The sequence below is a fragment of the Triturus cristatus genome, chromosome 10, assembly GCF_964204655.1.
Source record: "Triturus cristatus chromosome 10, aTriCri1.1, whole genome shotgun sequence".
Taxonomy (NCBI): Eukaryota; Metazoa; Chordata; class Amphibia; order Caudata; family Salamandridae; genus Triturus; species Triturus cristatus.
The window spans coordinates 165,278,049-165,297,359 of record NC_140593.1 but is presented as its reverse complement, the minus strand read 5'-3'; the positions used below and the strand labels follow the sequence as shown (position 1 = coordinate 165,297,359).

Here is a 19,311-nt window from a genome sequence, read left to right as displayed (position 1 = left end):
GACGTCGGCCCTCTTGATGAAGAAGACTGGACGGAGGCCTTAGCTTTCCCGCGGGGGGCAGCTTTAGCAATACAACTGCACCTGGTCCAGTTTAACTATTTACATTGGATATATTTCAGAAGGTCTCGGTTGTGGGCAGCGGGACTAATAGCCTCCCCGGTGTGTCTCAGGTGTGAACGGGAGGAGGGTACCCTGATGCATACAATTTGGCATTGTTCTTCCTTGACACGATTCTGGAGGGGAGTGATGGCCTGCCTCTCAGAGGTATTGGGTTGGAACCTTCCCCACTCGCCGAAGCTGGTGCACCTACATGTTATGGATGGGATTGGGGGCAACATATACAAACGCCATCTCATGTTGCTTGGGTTTGTTCTGGCAAAGAGAGACATTGCTGGGGCCTGGAAGGCTCTGGTGGCACTTCCATTGTCCGCATGCAAGAATGGCCTGGACTTTTGTATGGGCTTGGAGCTTCCCATTTTCATTGCAAGAGGGTGTCCGCTTAAACATTTTAAAATTTGGAAGCGATGGGCGGACTATCATGGCCTGGTGCTGGAGCCGGTGTCTGCAACTGGGTCCCTTAATCCAGTCTAGGTTTCCCTTTGTTGGTGCAAACGGTGTATTATTGTGTTTTCGTGGACTGAAATTGCTCACTGTGGGGAATGTTTTATTGCTGTGCTGTTCCTGGGAGGCTGTTAGTGCGATGGGGGGGAGGGGGCGGTTGTTGGGAGGGGGTATTAAGATTGTTTTTTCTTCCTTTTTCACCTGCATTGCTCTTCAGTTTTCCTTGTTCGCATATGAAAATGTCAAAGTCATAATGTATTCCGTTTATTATACAGAAGTCTCTGGGTTACAGAGCTCTGACACAAATGTGCTATTTGACAAATGAAAATCTGTTTTAAAAAAGAAATGCTTCATCGGCTATGCCAGGTTAGGTCAGCCCCTGTACAGGTACCCCTCCTACGGGACCCGGATGGTATGCTATGCACTTCCCCGGAAACGGTGGTCCAGACTTTTGCATACTATTACTCCACTTTCACACAACAGCGGAAGCTTATATCGGAGACTCTTATAGATGAATTCCTATCGGATATTTCTCCCCGCAAGCTCTCCGATCAAGTACGAGACTTGCTGGATTGCCCCATTACGATAGACGAACTGAGGGCTGCATTATCGAGCATACATCCCGGCAAGGCCCCGGGTTTGAACGGCTCTCCCAGCGATTTCCTACGTCCACATATGTCGACGTTAGGCCCACATCTGCTCGAGGCCCTGCATGAGGCGTTAGAGCGGTGTATCCTACCTACGGACTAGTGACATGCTGAAATTGTGGTGTTCCTCAAGCCTGGCCGCCGCTCCGATGACCCGGCTTCGTACCGCCCTATTTTGTTGCTCAATTTTGAGCCCAAGCTCTTTGGGAAGGTCCTTGCAGACCGCCTTCGCTCATGCATCCAAGATCTCATTCACCCCGATCAGTCTGGCTTCATGCCACAGTGCTCCACCAGACATAACATTAGGCGAGTTCACAACGCCATTGCAGGAACTCATAGACTTGGCCGCCCAGCGGCAGGTCTGCTGGCCTACATAGATAAGGCATTCGACTTCCTGAGTTGGACCTACCTCTTCAAACACCTTAATGACATAAACCTGGGACCACGGTTCATAGCATATACTCGGCTGTTATATACTGATCTCTCCGCATCTGTCCGTGTGGCAGGATATCGGTCCCCCCCTTTTCCATCAGCCGGGGCACAAGACAGAGATGCCCACTTTCCCCACTTCTGTTTGCCCTAGCCATAGAGCCTCTAGCGGTGTGGGTACATCAGGATCCGCTGATAAGGGGGATAGTCTGGATGTAGGAATATTCGGACAGAATTGTGCTGCACGCCGAGGATGTTCTTTCCTTTATGACGGACCCGTGGTTCTCGGGCCTCGTGTTCTCCAGATACTTCGAATTTTCGGCAAATCACTGGGTTGAGCACCAACACATCCAAAAGTAACACTCTTCCCTATTTGCGGAGACTAGAGGAGTCAGGCATGGGCTTCGCAACTATCTGTGGCTACCACAGGCTTTAAGTACTTAGGGATCTTTATATAGCCGTGCCCTACGACCTCATGGGCGCACAATATCGCCCCACTACTCCCGGATGCCCGCAATGAGACGACGGTTTGGTCACAGCTGCCTTTATCTTTATATGCACGATCTGCTATGTTTAAGATGGTGTCCTTACCGCGTCTGCTATATAGACTTCAGAATTTTCCATATAATATTCCTCCTTCATGGTTTACACAACTCAATGCGATCTTGAATCGATTCTTATGGCAGGGGGGAGCGATCGGGGTTGCACTCCATCCATGCACATCAATCTACATACTGTGGCGATATCGCAGCAGCTGACGTCCATGCGTATTACTCCGCCTCTCACCTTTTGGTGATTAATGAATGGTGGTATGGGTCTCGGTCAGATCCGGCTTATGCAGTCGAGCAGGCGGCCTATTGAACAATTGGTGGTCAGAAACTCACCTGTATAGTCCGATTACTTTGATTTTGTATGGTCAGGTATTTGTTATTAATGTGCATGTAAAATTCTCGGGGCATGTTCGGTGTTGTATGTTTTACTTTTGGTCTGCTGTTCTGCAGGTCATATGGTTTTTGTATAATGTAATTAGGTAACATATGCCAAATACACTATATGTACTGTCTCTGCTGGGCTTTGCCCATTTTGTACCTTGGAAAATGAATAAACATTTGTTGTTAAAAAAATAAAAAGAAGAGAGAGAGTTGAAATACAAAGGAAATCAATACATTTACAGGGCAGTGTTTTAGATGTGCGAGCAAGCGCTACATGGTGAATTTCAAAGACTTTCAGAAAATTAAAAGTGTATGGAGAAGTTGAGGAAGAAGAAGTAATTTCACTGAGTGTTATAGGAGCGTCAGGAGTGGTAGTTAAGGGTATGCAGTGAAAGATATGGATGAAATACAGTATTAGTACTTTAATCTAGAGTCTGGTTTCCTACATAGGACAACTAGGCCTGCCACAGTGAAAATAGTTTTAGGGCCTTGTCACTGTAGGGACATGGTAATATTAATTTTCTACATGTCTCACTATTAAATACCATACACACTCGCTTGTGAGATGCAAGGCTTATCTAGGGGTGACTTACTAATATTGAAAAGAGAGGTTTTACTTGTCAAAAGCGGTTTATTTAGACAGGTCAGTGAGTATGTTTTGCACAGTTATAGTCAGACTACAATGGTAGGCCTAAAGCCATGTTTCATCACCATTATAGTGGATGGCACAATAGGTGCTGCAGTGTCCTAGCGGCATTTCATTTACATGCCTTTGAGGACAGTTTGTACCATATACTAGGGACTTAAAGGCAAGTTAAAAATACCAACTAGGAGATTGCCAATTCGACTATATTTAAAGGGGGAGCACAGGCACTTTACTTCAAGTTATTAGGGTCAGGTGGACACAGTTATAAAAAGGCAGTAAAACAGATAGGGCAAAAATCTGGGGGACATTACACAAAAGATGGTGATTTCCTACAGGTAGAATGTACGAATGTTAACGTGAAGAGTGTTGTACTCATAAACCTGGCTCAAAATGTTGTAAACCTTTTAAATTGGTTAGGTTCTTCAATGGGGCTTTGAGAACCGAAGATGGCCATATCTGGAGCCTGAATCTGATTTTACTAGTAAAGAAAAGGCCAATTGTGCCGATGGAAATTCTGACTTTGAAGGATTAGCCTCCTCATCCAGAGGGATCGAGGAAAATGTACAAATGCAAGGTGAAGAAAGAAATCTGCAGAACAAAAGAACTACCTGATGGCGCAGGAGATCAGCTTACCTCATGAACTGGCTTGCTGAGTGGCTCTTTAAGCAGCCTTTTCAGGATATTTTGTTTGGGTGTGCGTTTGTTGTGTATATTCTCACATAGTTCTCTAGGTGAGCTGAATTTTGCTGTGTCTTATCATTTTATTGTTTTTGGTAGGATAAGCTGACCAGCTCTTTTGGAATCTCCTATGCATATCTTATTGATGAACTTGATCTTATGATCAACCAAGTGAAAGCAGTCTCTGACTCCTGCTTCCGCAAACTCAAAATGATCAAGAAGATCTTCAAGTGGGTCCCCAACAACACTAACAGAACAATTACCCAACCGTCATCACCAGCAAGCTGGAATACCGCAATGCACTCTATGGGGGAATCAACGCTCAGCTGACCAGAAGAATTCAGACCGTAGAAAACTCGGCAGCCAGGCTCACCCTCAACCTCACACCCTGTGATCACATCACTACACACTTCAAAGAGCTCCAATGGCTCCCAATCCACAAACAAGCAGTTTTCTAACTCCTTTACGTAGACATACAAAGCCTTACACAACATTTGCACCATGTACCTCAACAATTGCATATACTTCCAACAACCGGACTCATACTTGCACACACTGTTGGTTGGATTGGGATGTGGAGGGAACTGTTCACTGGGGCCGAGAAGATAAAAACATTATCTGATTAATGAGTCTTATTCTTACACGCTTTCTTTTGGGGTCATTACTTTAACCAGAATTTGCCCTTTCTCGACCAGGTTATGAATGTTGGCTCTTACATGACTTTTAGACTGTTTCAAGAACGAATGTGCTTGTGAGCTGCCATATTGACTCACCAGCAGGCTGGCTGACTGAATATCTCCAGGACTATTTTACATGGCCTTATGTCTGAACATCTCCAGGACTATTTTATATGGCCTTATTCTTGGACCACTACCAGACTCTCTCAGAGGCTACTAGGAAGTGGTATAGAGCTTTACAAAAATCTACAGAAATAAAAAAATATTGATTAAATAAAGGGATAATTAAGGTATAGCTCTGTCCAGCAGAACATCATTCAGAACCTTGCAGGAAGAGTTGTGAGTCAATCCCAACTACTAGCAGTTCACCAGCCACAACCTATAATGCCATCTCCTTTAAACCACTATACTTGTAGAACCACAACCTAGTCTAATAGTTATTTCCCACTCCATAAACGTGATTTTTTTTTTACACTCCCCCAAAAATAATTTAGATCACTCTATGTTTTACTTATGTGCTACATCATGTTGAATTCAGTTTTCTGTTTTGTAGGTTGTAAAGTACTTTGAGCGAAAGTGCGATAGTAAAGATAAAAAACAAGCAGTCAAAACGCAACGCTAGTAGATTATACCTTCAACTGAAGATGGAAAGGTACTCCTGAAATCAATCACCTTGCTGTCCTCAGAACAGATCTAACAGAAACACCATGCGCTACAGGGGAAAATAGCCTCAGCGATTCATCAGTGCTGCCACATAAAGAACATCCAAAATTATTAAAAATCCATTTTATTTTAGAAAAGTGAACGTATTTCAAGCAAATAAAAACTCAGAGTACTACACAGTATGCTGAAATGAGAAGTGCATACATTGGAGAATTCAAAATTGTATCGAAAAGAATAGTTTAAAAACATCAGGTAGCTTGCTACCCAACCCAGTATCTGCATTTACATTTTTTGATCGATCAGTAAGTATTGGCTCAGAAAGCTGGGTTATCTCAGCGGCATTTTTCTTTTCTGATGATAAAATAACCTGAATTACTGGCAGTAGATGTCCTGTGTGTTCTGGCAAGGGCCTCTCTGTGCTCCTATCCCGGTTTAAGACTCACAAGCAGCCTCCCCTGTTTAACCAGTTAATTTCCTGTCTCCTTTATTTGTCCTAGGATCAGTGAGGCAGTGCTGTGAGCTATCTACTTGGTAAAACACCACAAAGGTATCACTGCCATAGTAATACACAGGGTGACTCATTCCTCTAGAATTAAAAATCCCAGCGAACCTCACCGGCTAGCCTTGTCTCTACCTGTTGAATCCAGTAAAGATGCTGTCATCTAAAATGTTAACATGTCTTTTCCGCAGGGAAGGCATGTGGTTTCAAGCCTACCTGCGTAGCACCCGGCAACAGCTCCGCGCTTCGGGCTACTCTGAAACTTTTGGAGGCCACCTCGTGGATCAAAAGTATCCCATGTGCTTGGTGGTCTGCTTAAAAGCGTGCATTAAAAATCTAAATTCAGACACTTCTCGCTCAGACATCTGGTGCGGATTTTTTCCAGTTACAAGGCTTGTTCGAAAAGATGCAATTCAGTTTCTCCCAATTTTGTTTTACATTGCATCCTATATTCGTCCCAAATCCCGAATTCCTTTTGTCTAAAAGAGGAAATATATTTGTATATAATAAAACTATTTTGCCTTCCTTTAGTTAAAAAAGAAGAAAATAGGCAAACAGAAATTGTTCCAACAGTTAAAATCCTTTTTTCTTGCTTTCTAAATTGGAAATTCGATCCGCGGCAGGCGCTCGGCTTCCCTCCATGCGAGCCTTGCCGCTGTAACTTGTATTGTTTTGGAAACGTTCTGAAGTAATTTCTTCCAAATTTTACCCTGCAGCCACAAATTCCACGAGACTCTCACATAAACAGGCGGCCTTCATTACAGGACTGAGCTTCTCGGTGGTGTGGGAATATAATCCTTCCTTGTCAGTTAAACCACATGCTTCAGGTTCCCTGTAAACAAAAGAGAGAGCAGGAAAAACATAATTACAACCGGACTTGTTTAATTTATCCAAGACCTTTTGATTATATATATATATATATATATATATATATATATATATATATATATATATATATATATATATATATATATATATGTATATATAAAAATATATATATATATATATTGTAATTATATTGTAATTGCATTTCTACACCGCTTACTACCCCTGACGAGGCGTCAAAGTGCTTTTTCGGCGAGTAGCACGCTACTCCAGAACCCATAAATGATTAGTGTTGAATTAGTATAGTGAAATATGAAAGTAATTTGAGAGGTGGATAGGTTAGTCAGTTATTTGGATTCAGAAGGATAGTATACATATTCATCAGAAGAAAACAAAGGTTAAAGTAATGTTATAGTTAGGTGAATTTTACAATGACAACATTAACGTTTTGAACTAAAAAAGCCACAGAGATTCACCAATTATAGTTAGCAGCTGTTGTACCTGGCCCTTTCTCCAGGATTATCCCCACACTTTTTACTTTCTTCCACCTAATTTTTCTGTCCTTTTTATTGACCATAGGACTCTCGGCACGTTACCACTGCTTAACAGTGCTAAAGTGCATGTGCTCTCTCCTCTTAAACATGGTATGATTGGCTTTCACTTGTTTGGCCTATTTAATTTACATGCAAGTCCCTAGTAAAGTGGTATCCTATATACCCAGAGCCTGTAAATTAAATGCTACTACTGGGCCTGCAACACTGTTTGTGCCACCCACAGACGTAGCCTTTCAAACTTGTCTCAGGCCTGCCACTGCAGCGCCTGCGTGCAAAGTTAACTGCCACTTTGACATGGCATTTAAAATGACTTGCCAATTCTTTATCTCCCCTTTTATTACATACAGGTCACCCCTAAGGTATGCCCTAGGTAGCCCTATGGGCAGGGTGTTGTGTAAGTAAAAGTTATGTCAAAATTGAATTATTCCTGGTAACTGTATATACATATAGACTAAAGTCTACTTGTAATAAGGATACACAAGAGAATATTTTACATATAACTACAGCCCATGTAATAGACAAATCAAAACAGTAAATTTGCAAACAACAAAAATTATTTTATAGCAAAATTATTTATTAAAAAATGTTGGGCAAAAACAAATATCACAATTAAACATTTTATGCAAATAAAATGACTCCATTAAAAAATGACATACAGGATATCGCAAGAATGAATTAGAAAGAAAAGATTATTCTGGAAACAATACAAACTAAAGAAGAAGAGAGAAACAACAGACACTATACTTTGTCATTAAAACTACATATCCATTAGCACAATATTGTAACTAGGTCCTGAACCGGCCTAATGTTTGGGTATCTATGGATCCAGTCTCTCATATGGATTATGTGAAGGATCCGTTGAAGCGTTTCGATGGGTTTACTAGTAATGTTCCATCTTTATCTCGACCTCACGCCAGCGAAACAAGATTAAAAGTTGGGATCCTTATCGCGTTCTGCAGCTAGGCACGAAGGAGATTTACTACAAATTTACTGTTTTGATTTGTCTATTACATGGGCTGTAGTTGTATGTAAAATAGTCTCTTGCGTATCTTTATTCCAAGTAGACTTTAGTCTATATGTGTATACAGTAACCAAGGGTAATTACATTTTTACTTGGTGTAAGTATCCTATTCCCTTGGTGAGGTACAAGGGGTCCCTCTCTCTATTTTACAGATAAGAAAAAAGTTATGACATATGCCTTTATATGTGGCATGTCCTGGTAGTGACAAACAGCCTATTTTGTTTCTCACTGCAGCGAGGTCTACTCCTCTTACAGGCTAGCATCAGGAAATCCCTTATATATACTTAAGTGGTAATTCCGGATCTGGAAGGAGTGGTGTTGCCATTTTTGGTATGTTTAAAATGGTAGTGATAAATCCTGATTAATGATGTAGTTGCATTTTACATTACTAATCTAGAAATGACACTTTTAAAAAGTGGTAATTTCTATGTGCTTATGACACTTTGTGCTTTTCAAGCCAGACAACAAACCACGTCTGGGCCTGGGTGACAGCTACACTTTGTGCATACTTTCCAAACAGTCATTGTTGGGTTTGACAGGGTTACATCTGCTTTCATCTGCATACAGATGGTCTTCCTGGGCTGGGAGAGGAAGAGGCCATTCACACTTCACAACTGTATAGACTGTGTCCTGCCCTCACACAAAGGGCTACTTTAGCTCCCACTGATGTCTGGAGCCAGGGCTGGGTTGAAAGGGATTGTTGTGCACTTCTTAAGGTTCCCTTAGAAGTTCCTCCTTTAACAAATACTTTTCTTTTGTATAAGTAAAGGGGCTCTGACCCCATGGTTTTAGACAGTGTGTGGAACTTGTAACCAGACACTACTTGCTCCACAATCCGCACATTGCCAGAGGACTGCTGTGCTGTCGGGAGGAACCGCCAAAGAGACTATCTGCTTCCTGTTTTTATGCCTTCAGTGATCTCCAAGGGCTGGCTGGCTGGCGTTTCCCCTGTCCTTTCACAAGATCTAAGGGCTACCAAAGACCTCACTATTGGTTCCATTCTCTGCCACCCAGCGTTTGCTGTTGTTCTGGTCCAGGTTCGCTGTGTCAAAAAAGCCGCTTTCTACAGCTCTGCGCCGGCTACTGTTTATCGACCGAGGTCACTGTATAGTGAGCTGCGCTCCCTGCAATCTGATTTTGGCCACCCTGTGTGCACGGTGGCATTGCAGCACCGAGAAAACCTGGAGAGCACAGGCCTACATGTTATCTTGGAGACCCAGCTCGCCATGTTTGGGAGGTCATCGCTTCCCGTTTCCCAGTTGGGGCTCAGCGTGCCGGTTGCCTCGAAGTAACCAGCCTTACTCGGGCTGGTGGAGAAGGAAACCCTACAGGGTCCCAAGGAGAGGTCAGCACAAAGAGCTGCCCGTCTCTTCTGCACAGGACTCAGGCGGCACGTGCCACATTTCCCCGATGCCAACAGGGGGAAATCTCGGATTACCAGCGTTGTTGGACCCGCCCTCCCTGAGGAAGCCTGGGGTCGGGCACTGCGGACTGCAATGAGCCGCCTTGATCTTTCGGCAGTTGCACCGCGTGCTCGCTGACAGCTGCAGTCGGGGGTTCTGAATGCGAGGGTCCCAGAGAGGTCTTCCCGCAAGACTTTACGGTGTATACTTGCTCTCTACCACCCCTGATTTGGAAAACATACCTAGGGACGCGCGTGCTGTGGGACACTTGACCTGTGACTCCCCATTATGGAGCGGATTCTCTGCAGAGGCCTAATTACCCCAGGGGAGTTGTTACATTTTGGAAGCCTGTACATTATGCATTAGAGGTAGTGGGTGCACAGGGGCTCCTGTGGCCTACATTGCATACTCACAATTGTTTCCAAAGGAGCTCATTGTTTTACAATAATTATCGCATAGGGTGGTATAGGAGAGCAGGTGCTCTGTATCTTATGTGCCCATGGTGCTTGGTGTGATTACATGGGCACTTTCCCCACAATTGCCCATAATAGCAAATGCATTCCAAGGAATATCTATGTAAGGTTTTACCTACATCTAATGTGCTACCTTAAAATTGCATACCTTGGGAAATACTTCTGCGTTATCTGCATTTGGGGGACATATCTTGCAAAGTATTTATTATATTATGGTGAGATATGATGATTGATGTGTTTTCTCTAACCAAACTGCTGAATTTCATGCCCTGATGTTAGGTATATTGATTTAATTCTTGCATGGTCAGGATACTGAGTACTATTTCCGTAACTGCATAATATGCACAGTAATTATGATTCATGTCATTTCGACCTGCATTTATAATATGTTTATATAATCTTGTGTGGAGTCTCTTTTGTGGTTTATTCATTGTGTTGCACAAACTTTTTACACATTGCCTCTGATGATAAGCCTGCCTGCTCTGCGCCAAGCTACCAGAGGGTGAGCACAGGTTATCTTTGGTGTGTAACTGACTTGCCCTGACTAGAGTGATGGGTTCTGCCTGGCTTAGGTGCATACCCTAGCAACAAGAAACTCCATTTCTAACAGCAGCACCAACTGTAGCGTGCACCCCCACCGTACACTGTTTATGAGCTCACATATGACATCACTCATGACACGTACTATGATATCACTGATGACATCACTCATGACTTGATCCAAGCTTCGTTTTCCCGCATATTGCTCTATAATTACTATGACATTAGAGGCCTGACAGTAAGTACAAAAAAGATCAGGAGAATATCAGACATAATTACTGCCATCAGAGATACAAGTACCTTAGGTGTAGAAAGCATGCATTATAAGCTACAATGACCCTATACCATACACTTTACAGCTAACATAGTTCACATTAACAATCGACCACAGGGGGAGGAGCCAAGATGGCGACCGGGACGGCAGCGTAGACTCCCGGCTCCGTGAACCTCCGCATCCCGCACGGATATCCTGCACGAGATCCTCAACCTGTGCTACGCGGTCGTGTTTCTGAAGGAGAGTGGCACCCGACTGTGTGACTCCGAGGTTTCTGGCTGCGGTATCGCCGGAGAAACGAGCATTTGAACTTTGCGGCCTGTGCGGCCCTGGAGCCGGGACCTCAAGTGGACGCCGTGGCCGGGTGGCAGTTCAACAACAGCGGCCTGTTGTGACTGGGCGGAGGCGGTACACCGGAGCGGTGCCAAACTCGGCCTACATTTCGTCGTGGTCGTTTCTACTGTCAAGTGTAGCGGTCCGAGTGCATGCCCATGGGTGCAATTCTCAGATCCTCCGGTGGCTGCCCCTGCCTTTGATGGTGAGCTGCCCGGCTGCCGCCCGTATCCTGCCCTGATCATTGCGGGCCGCCCCCGGCTTTTCACGGGAACGGGTCCGTAGTGGGGACGACTGTTGCCCGTGACCACGCAACGGATAACTTTTCGCCTGCCCCCGGAACCCGGTCACCAGCGACGTGGCCATCGAGACGCTTGTCCCAGGGTCCCGGCCCCGGTGAGGGTCGGGCATACTTGGCGGCCATCTTGTTGCGATGAAGCCTACCATCCTGTCCGCTGGGTCGCAGCGGGCTTGTGAGAGTGCGACTTTTGGGAGTGTGGCGGCGCGATCGCAGAGAGCTGTGCTGGGGTACGGCGACCTCCTCGAGGCCCTTGGTGCCCTTCACTCCTCCTTGATTCATGGTGTCGGGGTCTTGGGGAGTAAGCTCGACGGTGTGGCGTCGGCGTTGGGGCAATGGCGGCCCGCCTGTCCGCACGTACATAGGGACTGCCCACACTGCGCACAGGAGGACACTTTGGCGGCCACCCCTGAGGTTAGTGCACGGCTGGACACTCAGGCCAGTATGCTACAGTGTGTTCGTCCAGCTGAGGGCCCGATCTGTCCCGGAGGCATTGGACCTGAGTGGGGTGTGGTAGCCTCGTCCCGTACGTGCCCTCCTGCGACCCAGGGACAACTCCAGCAACTATTGTCTGCTTTGGCTGCTTCTGCCTTCCTGGACCTTGAGTGCAGTGCATATCCTGGGGCAGCACTGGGAAGCCTGTTTCTCCACGCTGCGGACTGTGTTGATGCTCAGAGACTTCCACCCCACCTGTGTGCGTCGCTTCTCGGACGTTTTTGGACAATCCTCTACCTTGGAACGTCGGATATGGTGCTGGGTCGAGGGGTAGGCATGGGCAGAATTCCAAAGAGTGGTCAGGGATAAGGCAGATCCTTCAGGGGTGGTCATCTAGTGGACGGGCGGGCTCAGGGGTTGCGTGCTCTCCTGGCATAGCTACCAGCATAATAGGTGCATAGTGCTCCCCATCTTTCTTGAGAAGATCGCTTTTGTGCTGTTTATTGTTCACTTTGGGGGAAACTTACCGTGCGGGAGGGAGAAGCCGGGGGTATGTTTTGAAGGCCCTCCTCCAGTTTATTAATACTTTCTCCACCCCCCCGTCTGGTGGGGTTCTTTTCCTACTTCTTTTTCCCTCTTCTCCTATATTTCGGGTCTGGTTCCAGGGCGACAGGCACACTGCTGGGGGGGGGGGCCGTACTCATCTGCAGAGGTGCAGGGTGGGGGGTTGGGGGAGGGGGTTCTTTTGTCTTTTATCTCTTTTTCCATGGCCTCCTTTTTCTTCTCTGATTCTTTTTGTTTTTCTTTTTCTGGGATCAGTGTGATACACCTCCTTTGCTATGACTCGTTGCCGCTCCATGTGTACCACAATTTCCGGGGTGCTCTCCGGGAGTTCTGGCGGGGGACTGCAGGCGCTACTGCTTATGATACTCTTCCTCATCCTGATGTTCTTGTGTTTGCGCCATTGACCTAATAGATTGCTGTAAATCGTTTACGTCTATTACTCTGCATACCTGTAATTGCTGTTTGAAAATAGTCTGGCACCTGATCCTTCTGCCTTGTTTCATTATAAAACGAAAACCTTTTTCTCCTGGTGCCCTACCTACGCTGTTCACAGTATTAGCATCACGATTCTGCTCCCCGATGTGCTGCCTGTGTTTATACTTGCCTGTTTTTGCTCTGATTGCTTAGCGGCCGGCCCCGGGGGGTTGTAGGCCCATACTTGTTCTCTATTGAACTGTCAATAAAGGTTTTCAAAAAAAAAAAAAAAAAAAAAAAACAATCGACCACAGATATATAGTCAGCCCTAATTGAGAACAACGTTCAATCTGTATACAACTGTTCACAGAAAGCCAAGTTCCTAAAAATAGTGAATGTCCGTTCCAAAGCAAATGACCTACTACAAAGAGCTTCGAACCTCTGAAACTCATCAAATCTAAATTGAGAAATAAAGTTGATATCAGTAATAATAATCCACATTTGTAAAGCGCAAACAATCACCTGTAAGGGTCACTAGGCGCTGGGGGCAGTCGGGAAGATTAAGCAAGCTATTGCCCAGAGTCACATGGTGCTGGGCTAATCTGCCGCCGTTGCCTGGGATCGAACCGTGATCCTCAGATTCCGGAGTCAGTCGCCCTGGCCGCGGCGCCACACCTCTTCCCTGTAAAGAACTGGGTACTCTAAACAGTGCTTACTCTATGGAGAGCGTTTACTCTATATCATATTGTTTGCAAACAGTGCAACTTTCATGAGAAATGGAATATTAAAACGTATCTATTAAAGAACACTCTATGCAACAGTTGTCAAAAAAGGCACTATTTGCTAAAAATAACTACGAGCTCAAGGTGCTATACATCGTACTTCCATGCCACCTACCTTACAGCATACTGTGGTGAAAACTTTACAGATAGCCCATCTTCTCAAACAAAACAAGCACGTGTACATAAGTTAGTACTTGGTGCACACAATCTTCTATGTTATGTAGAAATTGTCATGGTTACACAATGCTCTCTAATAACTCAAGGCTGCTTACAAAAGTTAGCAACTACTAGATTCGTACTCCTGTTGATTATGTGAAGGACCCAAAAAACCTGTGTGGAACATAATGAACACAAGTCAACTGCACACATAGCTAGTAAAGATTTATAACATGTTTAATACCATTACACACCTATGGTAAATTAGGAGCACCTGTGTTTTTTAAACACTTACACCCATTAGCTGGACCAAGGCAGTACAAAATTAGGTAGACAAGTAATACGGTACTTATCTTTCTCTTTTTGATTTGATTTGGTATTTCTAAAGCGCACGATTTCCCGAGGGCGTCTTGGCGCTATGTCCGATGCGTAATGAGGAGTTGTACTTATATGTGTTGTCTTAGTAGGTAAAAAGCCATGTTTTTACGGCTTTCCTAAAATGCAGGAGCAAAGGGCTGCATGTTATCATGATGGGGAGTAGGTTCCAGTCCTTGACAGTACGTAGCAAGAAACTTCTCCCTCCCCACCTCATCTGCTTGAATTTAGGAACTTGCAGAGTTTTTGAGTGGGCTGACCTCAAACTTCTAGCCGGCATATAATAATTCAGATGGGTTCTCAGGAATTGTGGTCCCATCCCATGCAAGGCTTTGTAAGCCAGACACAATGATTTAAACCTGATCCTCTTCCCCATAGGAAGCCAGTGAAGGCTACTCAGCCTGTGGCTTACTGGTTCCGATCTAGTTAATTTGAGCACCAGCCTTGCGGCGGCATTCTGCAAACGCTGGAGTCTTGCTAGGTGTTGGACTTGCAATCCTGAATATAAAGCATTTCCGTAATCTAATCTGGCCAAGGCCAACGCCGTCACCAGTGTTTTGCATGAATCTTGAGGAATATACGGACATACTCTTCTAATCATTTTCAGTATATACCAAATGGTTGACGCAAGGTTATTTATCTGGTCATTAAAAGTCAGTTTGTTATCAAAAATGACTCCCAGATTTTTGACCTTCTTTACTAGTTTTGGGCAATCGCCCAGACTATCCGGCCACCATCTGGGCGACCAAAAATCCGCCCCAGTAGCATAACCTCGGTTTTATCCCCATTTAACTTCAAGCAGTTTGACTGCATCCAATGACCAACCTGTGCCATACATTCATTGAAACGTGTTGCTGTTTCTTCAACATTCCCTGTGATTGACACCACTATTTGGGTGTCATCAGCATATGACACTGGTATAAACCCGTGCTGCCTTATTATCTCCGCCAGGGGAGCGACATAAACATTAAAAAAGAGTAGGGCTCAGGGAAGAACCCTGAGGTACTCCACAAGGCGATTTAAAGGGGACAGATGTACATTCTCCAACTTGTACTGAGAAGGACCTATCTCTTAAGAAGGAAGCCATCAGCATGAGTGCAGAGTCATGGAACCATAGTTCTGCTAAACGTACAAGTAATATCTCATGGTTCACGGTATCAAAGGCCGCCGAAAGATCCAATAGAATCAGGACGGCCTTCCCTCCAGCATCTAGTATCATCCTGAGTCCCTCAGCTGCCAGAACTAATGCGGTTTCTGTTCCGTGCTCCTCCCGGAATCCATATTGTGAATGGTCCAGAAAGTCATTCGCAGCAATATGTTCTGATAGTTGATTATTGAGTAGTTTTTCAAAGACCTTAGCCGGAAATTGGATTCTTGATATTGGACGGTAGCTGCTGGGTTGTTTAGGGTCCAAGTTATCTTTTTTAAGAGTGGCAGTACTGAAGTTATCTTCCACATATCTGGAAAGTAGCTTGACCAAATTATTTCTGTGAACACAATGTTTAGTTGTTCGCTTAATATGTGCATCACCTTGGGTAGGCAAGGGTCCGTTGGTAGCTCCGATGTGATCTTCTTTACTACCAGGTTGATTTGTTCAGATGATGGAGGTGAGAAACAGAACCCAGATTTAGGACTTGAAGTGTCCAGATCGTGTATGTCTTGTTTAACTGAGTCTATAATATTATTGGTATTCTTAAAAGATTCATACACTGAGGTGACTTTGTCAACAAAAAACTGCCCAAGTGTGTTGCAGAACGCTATGCTGCTTCTTATTTGTATTGCGGTGGGTAGGTTCGCTAGTTTTTTTACTGTAGTGAAAAGCTCCCTACTGGAATTCTTGGTCTCGTTAATTTTATTTGTGTAATACTTGCTTTTTTCCCTAATAACTAATTTTTTGTAGTCTGCCAATGTTTGTACGGAAACCCTTTTCTGACCTTGGTCGTAGTTGGTTCTCCATTTCCTTTCGGCCCTTCTGCATGTTTGTTTTTGTGCCCTTAGTGAGTCCGTGAACCAAGGTTCTGACGGATTTTTCCTCCTGGAAATGATTCTTTTTTGTAGGGGCTGCAATATTAACCGCTGATTTAATTCAGGCACAGAGTCTATCCGTAGCTACATTACTATTAGATATTGGTTCAGGTATACTCTTTGCTAGTATGTCTTGTAACAGCGGGGCGTCAATGTTAGCCCAGTGCTGGTGTGTGACCAGCTTAAGTTCTTTCCTATGAGTTGGCTGCCCCGATCTATGTTCACAGTGAACAGAATAGCTCTATGGTCAGACCACGGAACAGGCAGTATTGTGTCAACTTTAAGGTTGGGATTGGATGTAAAAATCCCATCCAACGTATGACCAGCTGCGTGTGCATCTTGTTTAACTAGTTGAGTTATGGCAAAACTAGTCATCGCATCGACCAGTGAGGCCGTGTTGTTGTTTTCAAGTTTTTCTAAATGATAGTTGAAATCCCCGAGGATTGTGAAATCCGGCCCGTCTAAACTAGATTCTAAAATTGGACTGAGAATATCCAACAAGGGAGTTTGCACCCTGGATGGTCTATAAAGCAAGAGACCTCTTAGCGTTTTATTGTTGTTGAGTGCAACCTGAAAGGATAATAATTCACAGTCATGGGAACTTCCTACTGCTGACCCTCTTGCTTGCAGTTCTTCTCTAAAAATGATAGCCAGCCCTCCACCCCTCTTCCAATTTCTGTCTCCTCTAATGATCGCATAGCCCACTGGGAGCGCTAGTGAGATATCTACTTCTGAGGCTCCATCTGCCCAGGTCTCAGTTATAAATGCTACGTCTATTTTGTGTGACTCAATCAGTTGAACTATGTAAACTATAAAACAAACTAGCGCTCATTGGATGATATCATCAGTGATGTCATTTGAGATGTCATAAGTGCTGTCATAGAACATGCCACGAGTGATGTCATATGTGAGGTCATAAGCATTGCATGCGGGAGCGCAAATTATAGTTAGTGCTGCTAACTATAACTGATGATTTTTTTTGATTTTTTTTTAGTTCAAAAAGTTAATGTTGTGTTTGACAAATTCACATTTCCAGTACATTTCTAAGGGTTTTTGAAAAAAACAAAAACAGGTTTTTTTTTTATCACACCTAACTATAAAGTTCCTTTAACATTTGGTTTTTTCAGTGAATTTCTATTTTTTTGGGTTTTTTTTAACCTAAATTAATACTTAAATACCAACTGTAAATGCAACCCTGGAGCTAGGCCCTGCTGCCACTACCCCCACTCCATACAGCCAACTCCATGCTATGCACATTGGGGGTTTGGCCATAGAGCCTAGCCCTGGGGCCCAATCCCTCAGAGCTGTTTATTTATTTTTTTAATTAAAGGGGTGGGGGTCACGCTGAATCCTCCCAGAGGTGCTTTAGGCACTGGAAACCCAATCCCTCAGTGGCCCCCATACCCTGGGGGCCATTCTTTTAAATAAGTGGGAGGAGGGGCACACCAGGCCTCACTTCCCCAGCCAATTTCAGCCCTGTGGTCCCCATCCTCCGGGTCACAATGTTCTTTGGAAGGGGAGGTGAGCCCCCTACCTGCCGATTTCAGCCCCAGAAACCCCCTCTCCTAGGGCCCAGCATCATTTTTAGGGGAGAAGGGGGCATACACACCTCCTTCCCAGGCCGATTTCGGCCCTACGGACCCCATACCCTGGAGCCCGGGGAGGGTGGGCATGTGGCCCCCCTATCCGGGTAGACAACCCGAGGGCCCGGAGTCCTTATTAGGGGGAGGGGGACATGCGGCCCCCCTCCCCGGGTTGATTTCAGCAACAGTAACCCCTTCCATTCTTTAATGATTTCAGGCCCAGCGGTGGGGTTCCCGGGGCCTCCGATGGCTCGGGGAGGGGGCCACGCATCCCTCTCCCCATACATAATATATTTGCCCCTGAGGGTGGGCTTCCCAGGGCCTCTGATGGCTCAGGGGGCACGCCCACGTAAACATTATTTTCACCTATGGGGTGGACTCCACGGGGCATCTGGAGACTCGTGGAGGGGGACAACACAGCCCCCTCCTTTATGAACATAGCCTTGAGGGTGGGCTCCATGGGGCTTACTGTAAATATATGCGGCCCGGATACAATTATTTTTTTCAATCCCGCAAGAGTCTCAGGGGATTGCAGAATTTTTGATTATGGGGAACAGGGATCAGGGTATCCCTATACTGACCCATTATATTATTATTAGTATAATTTTTTTACTTCATGCCTGGAGAATAAGTCCCTGAGTCCTGTAATGGCTGCCAGCAACGTTTTCTCATATTGCTGGCAGCCCATCAGAGTGCTTGCGTGACTCTGACTCCGGCAGGAGCGAAATTACCCAAGGGAAATAAGGCTCACTGGGCCGATCAGAACACATCATTTTTTTAATTGGCACTCCAGCGAGAATCTCAAGAGACTCTCACAGATCCAACTGCCTAAATACCCAATTCTGTTTTACCCTAAATTTCTCAAAAACGACTGAACAGATTTACACCAGATCACAAAAAGCCCGATCTGCGTACCAAGATCTAGCTTTCTGCCAAATTTGGTGTAATTCTATTCAGCAGTTTTTGCTGTAGATTTATCTAAAGAAGTTTATGGAAAATGCATAGGGATTTTGTAGTTTGGCACCCCCCTTTAGTCTCGATCCTTACTGGACGGTTCACCCATAGCTTACTAGGAAGGAGCTGAGGTGGATGAACATTTTTTGGGGAAAGTTTTGTGAAGATTCGTCTAACAGGGCCACAGTTATTAGCAAACCAAAAAACCCTATTTCCATTGAAAAGCAGACCTAACCATAACTACTAGTGGCTAACTTCACTGTGAGTGGCAGTATTCTGATCTTTCACAAAGAACACAACCTCACTCAAAATAATTCCTTTCACTATCATGGAATATTATGCAAAGAGTGCTTTTTTAGGTCTCGCCTGACCCAGCGCATGCGCTGATCTGGCGAGACTTATTGAGAGGGCTCCAAAAAGTGCTACCAGGCCAGCCTAGAGCTACAGTGCATGTGCGCGGGCACGCGCTTGACCGTGAATACTTTCAAGCCGCTTGGCATAGCCAATAGGTCTTGCTTTTGGGACCTTAGAAGTATTTAGTTATGCAACTGTTGCATGGCTAAACACTTA

The 19,311-nt window shown here is 44.9% G+C and overlaps 1 protein-coding gene across 7 annotated transcripts in view; it reads right to left on the bottom strand.

Annotated features, from left to right (window-relative positions):
• Window positions 1–5,341: 5,341 nt before the first annotated feature.
• Window positions 5,342–19,311, bottom strand: part of HDAC8 (histone deacetylase 8) — an 841,291-nt gene continuing 827,321 nt past the window's right edge. For all 7 annotated transcript variants that reach the window (XM_085630743.1, XM_085630746.1, XM_085630745.1 and 4 more), the window contains one exon: window positions 5,342–6,564. In XM_085630743.1, coding sequence (XP_085486869.1) covers window positions 6,542–6,564 — 23 coding nt within the window. In that variant the 3' untranslated portion in view covers window positions 5,342–6,541. The remainder of the gene's footprint in view (window positions 6,565–19,311) is intronic.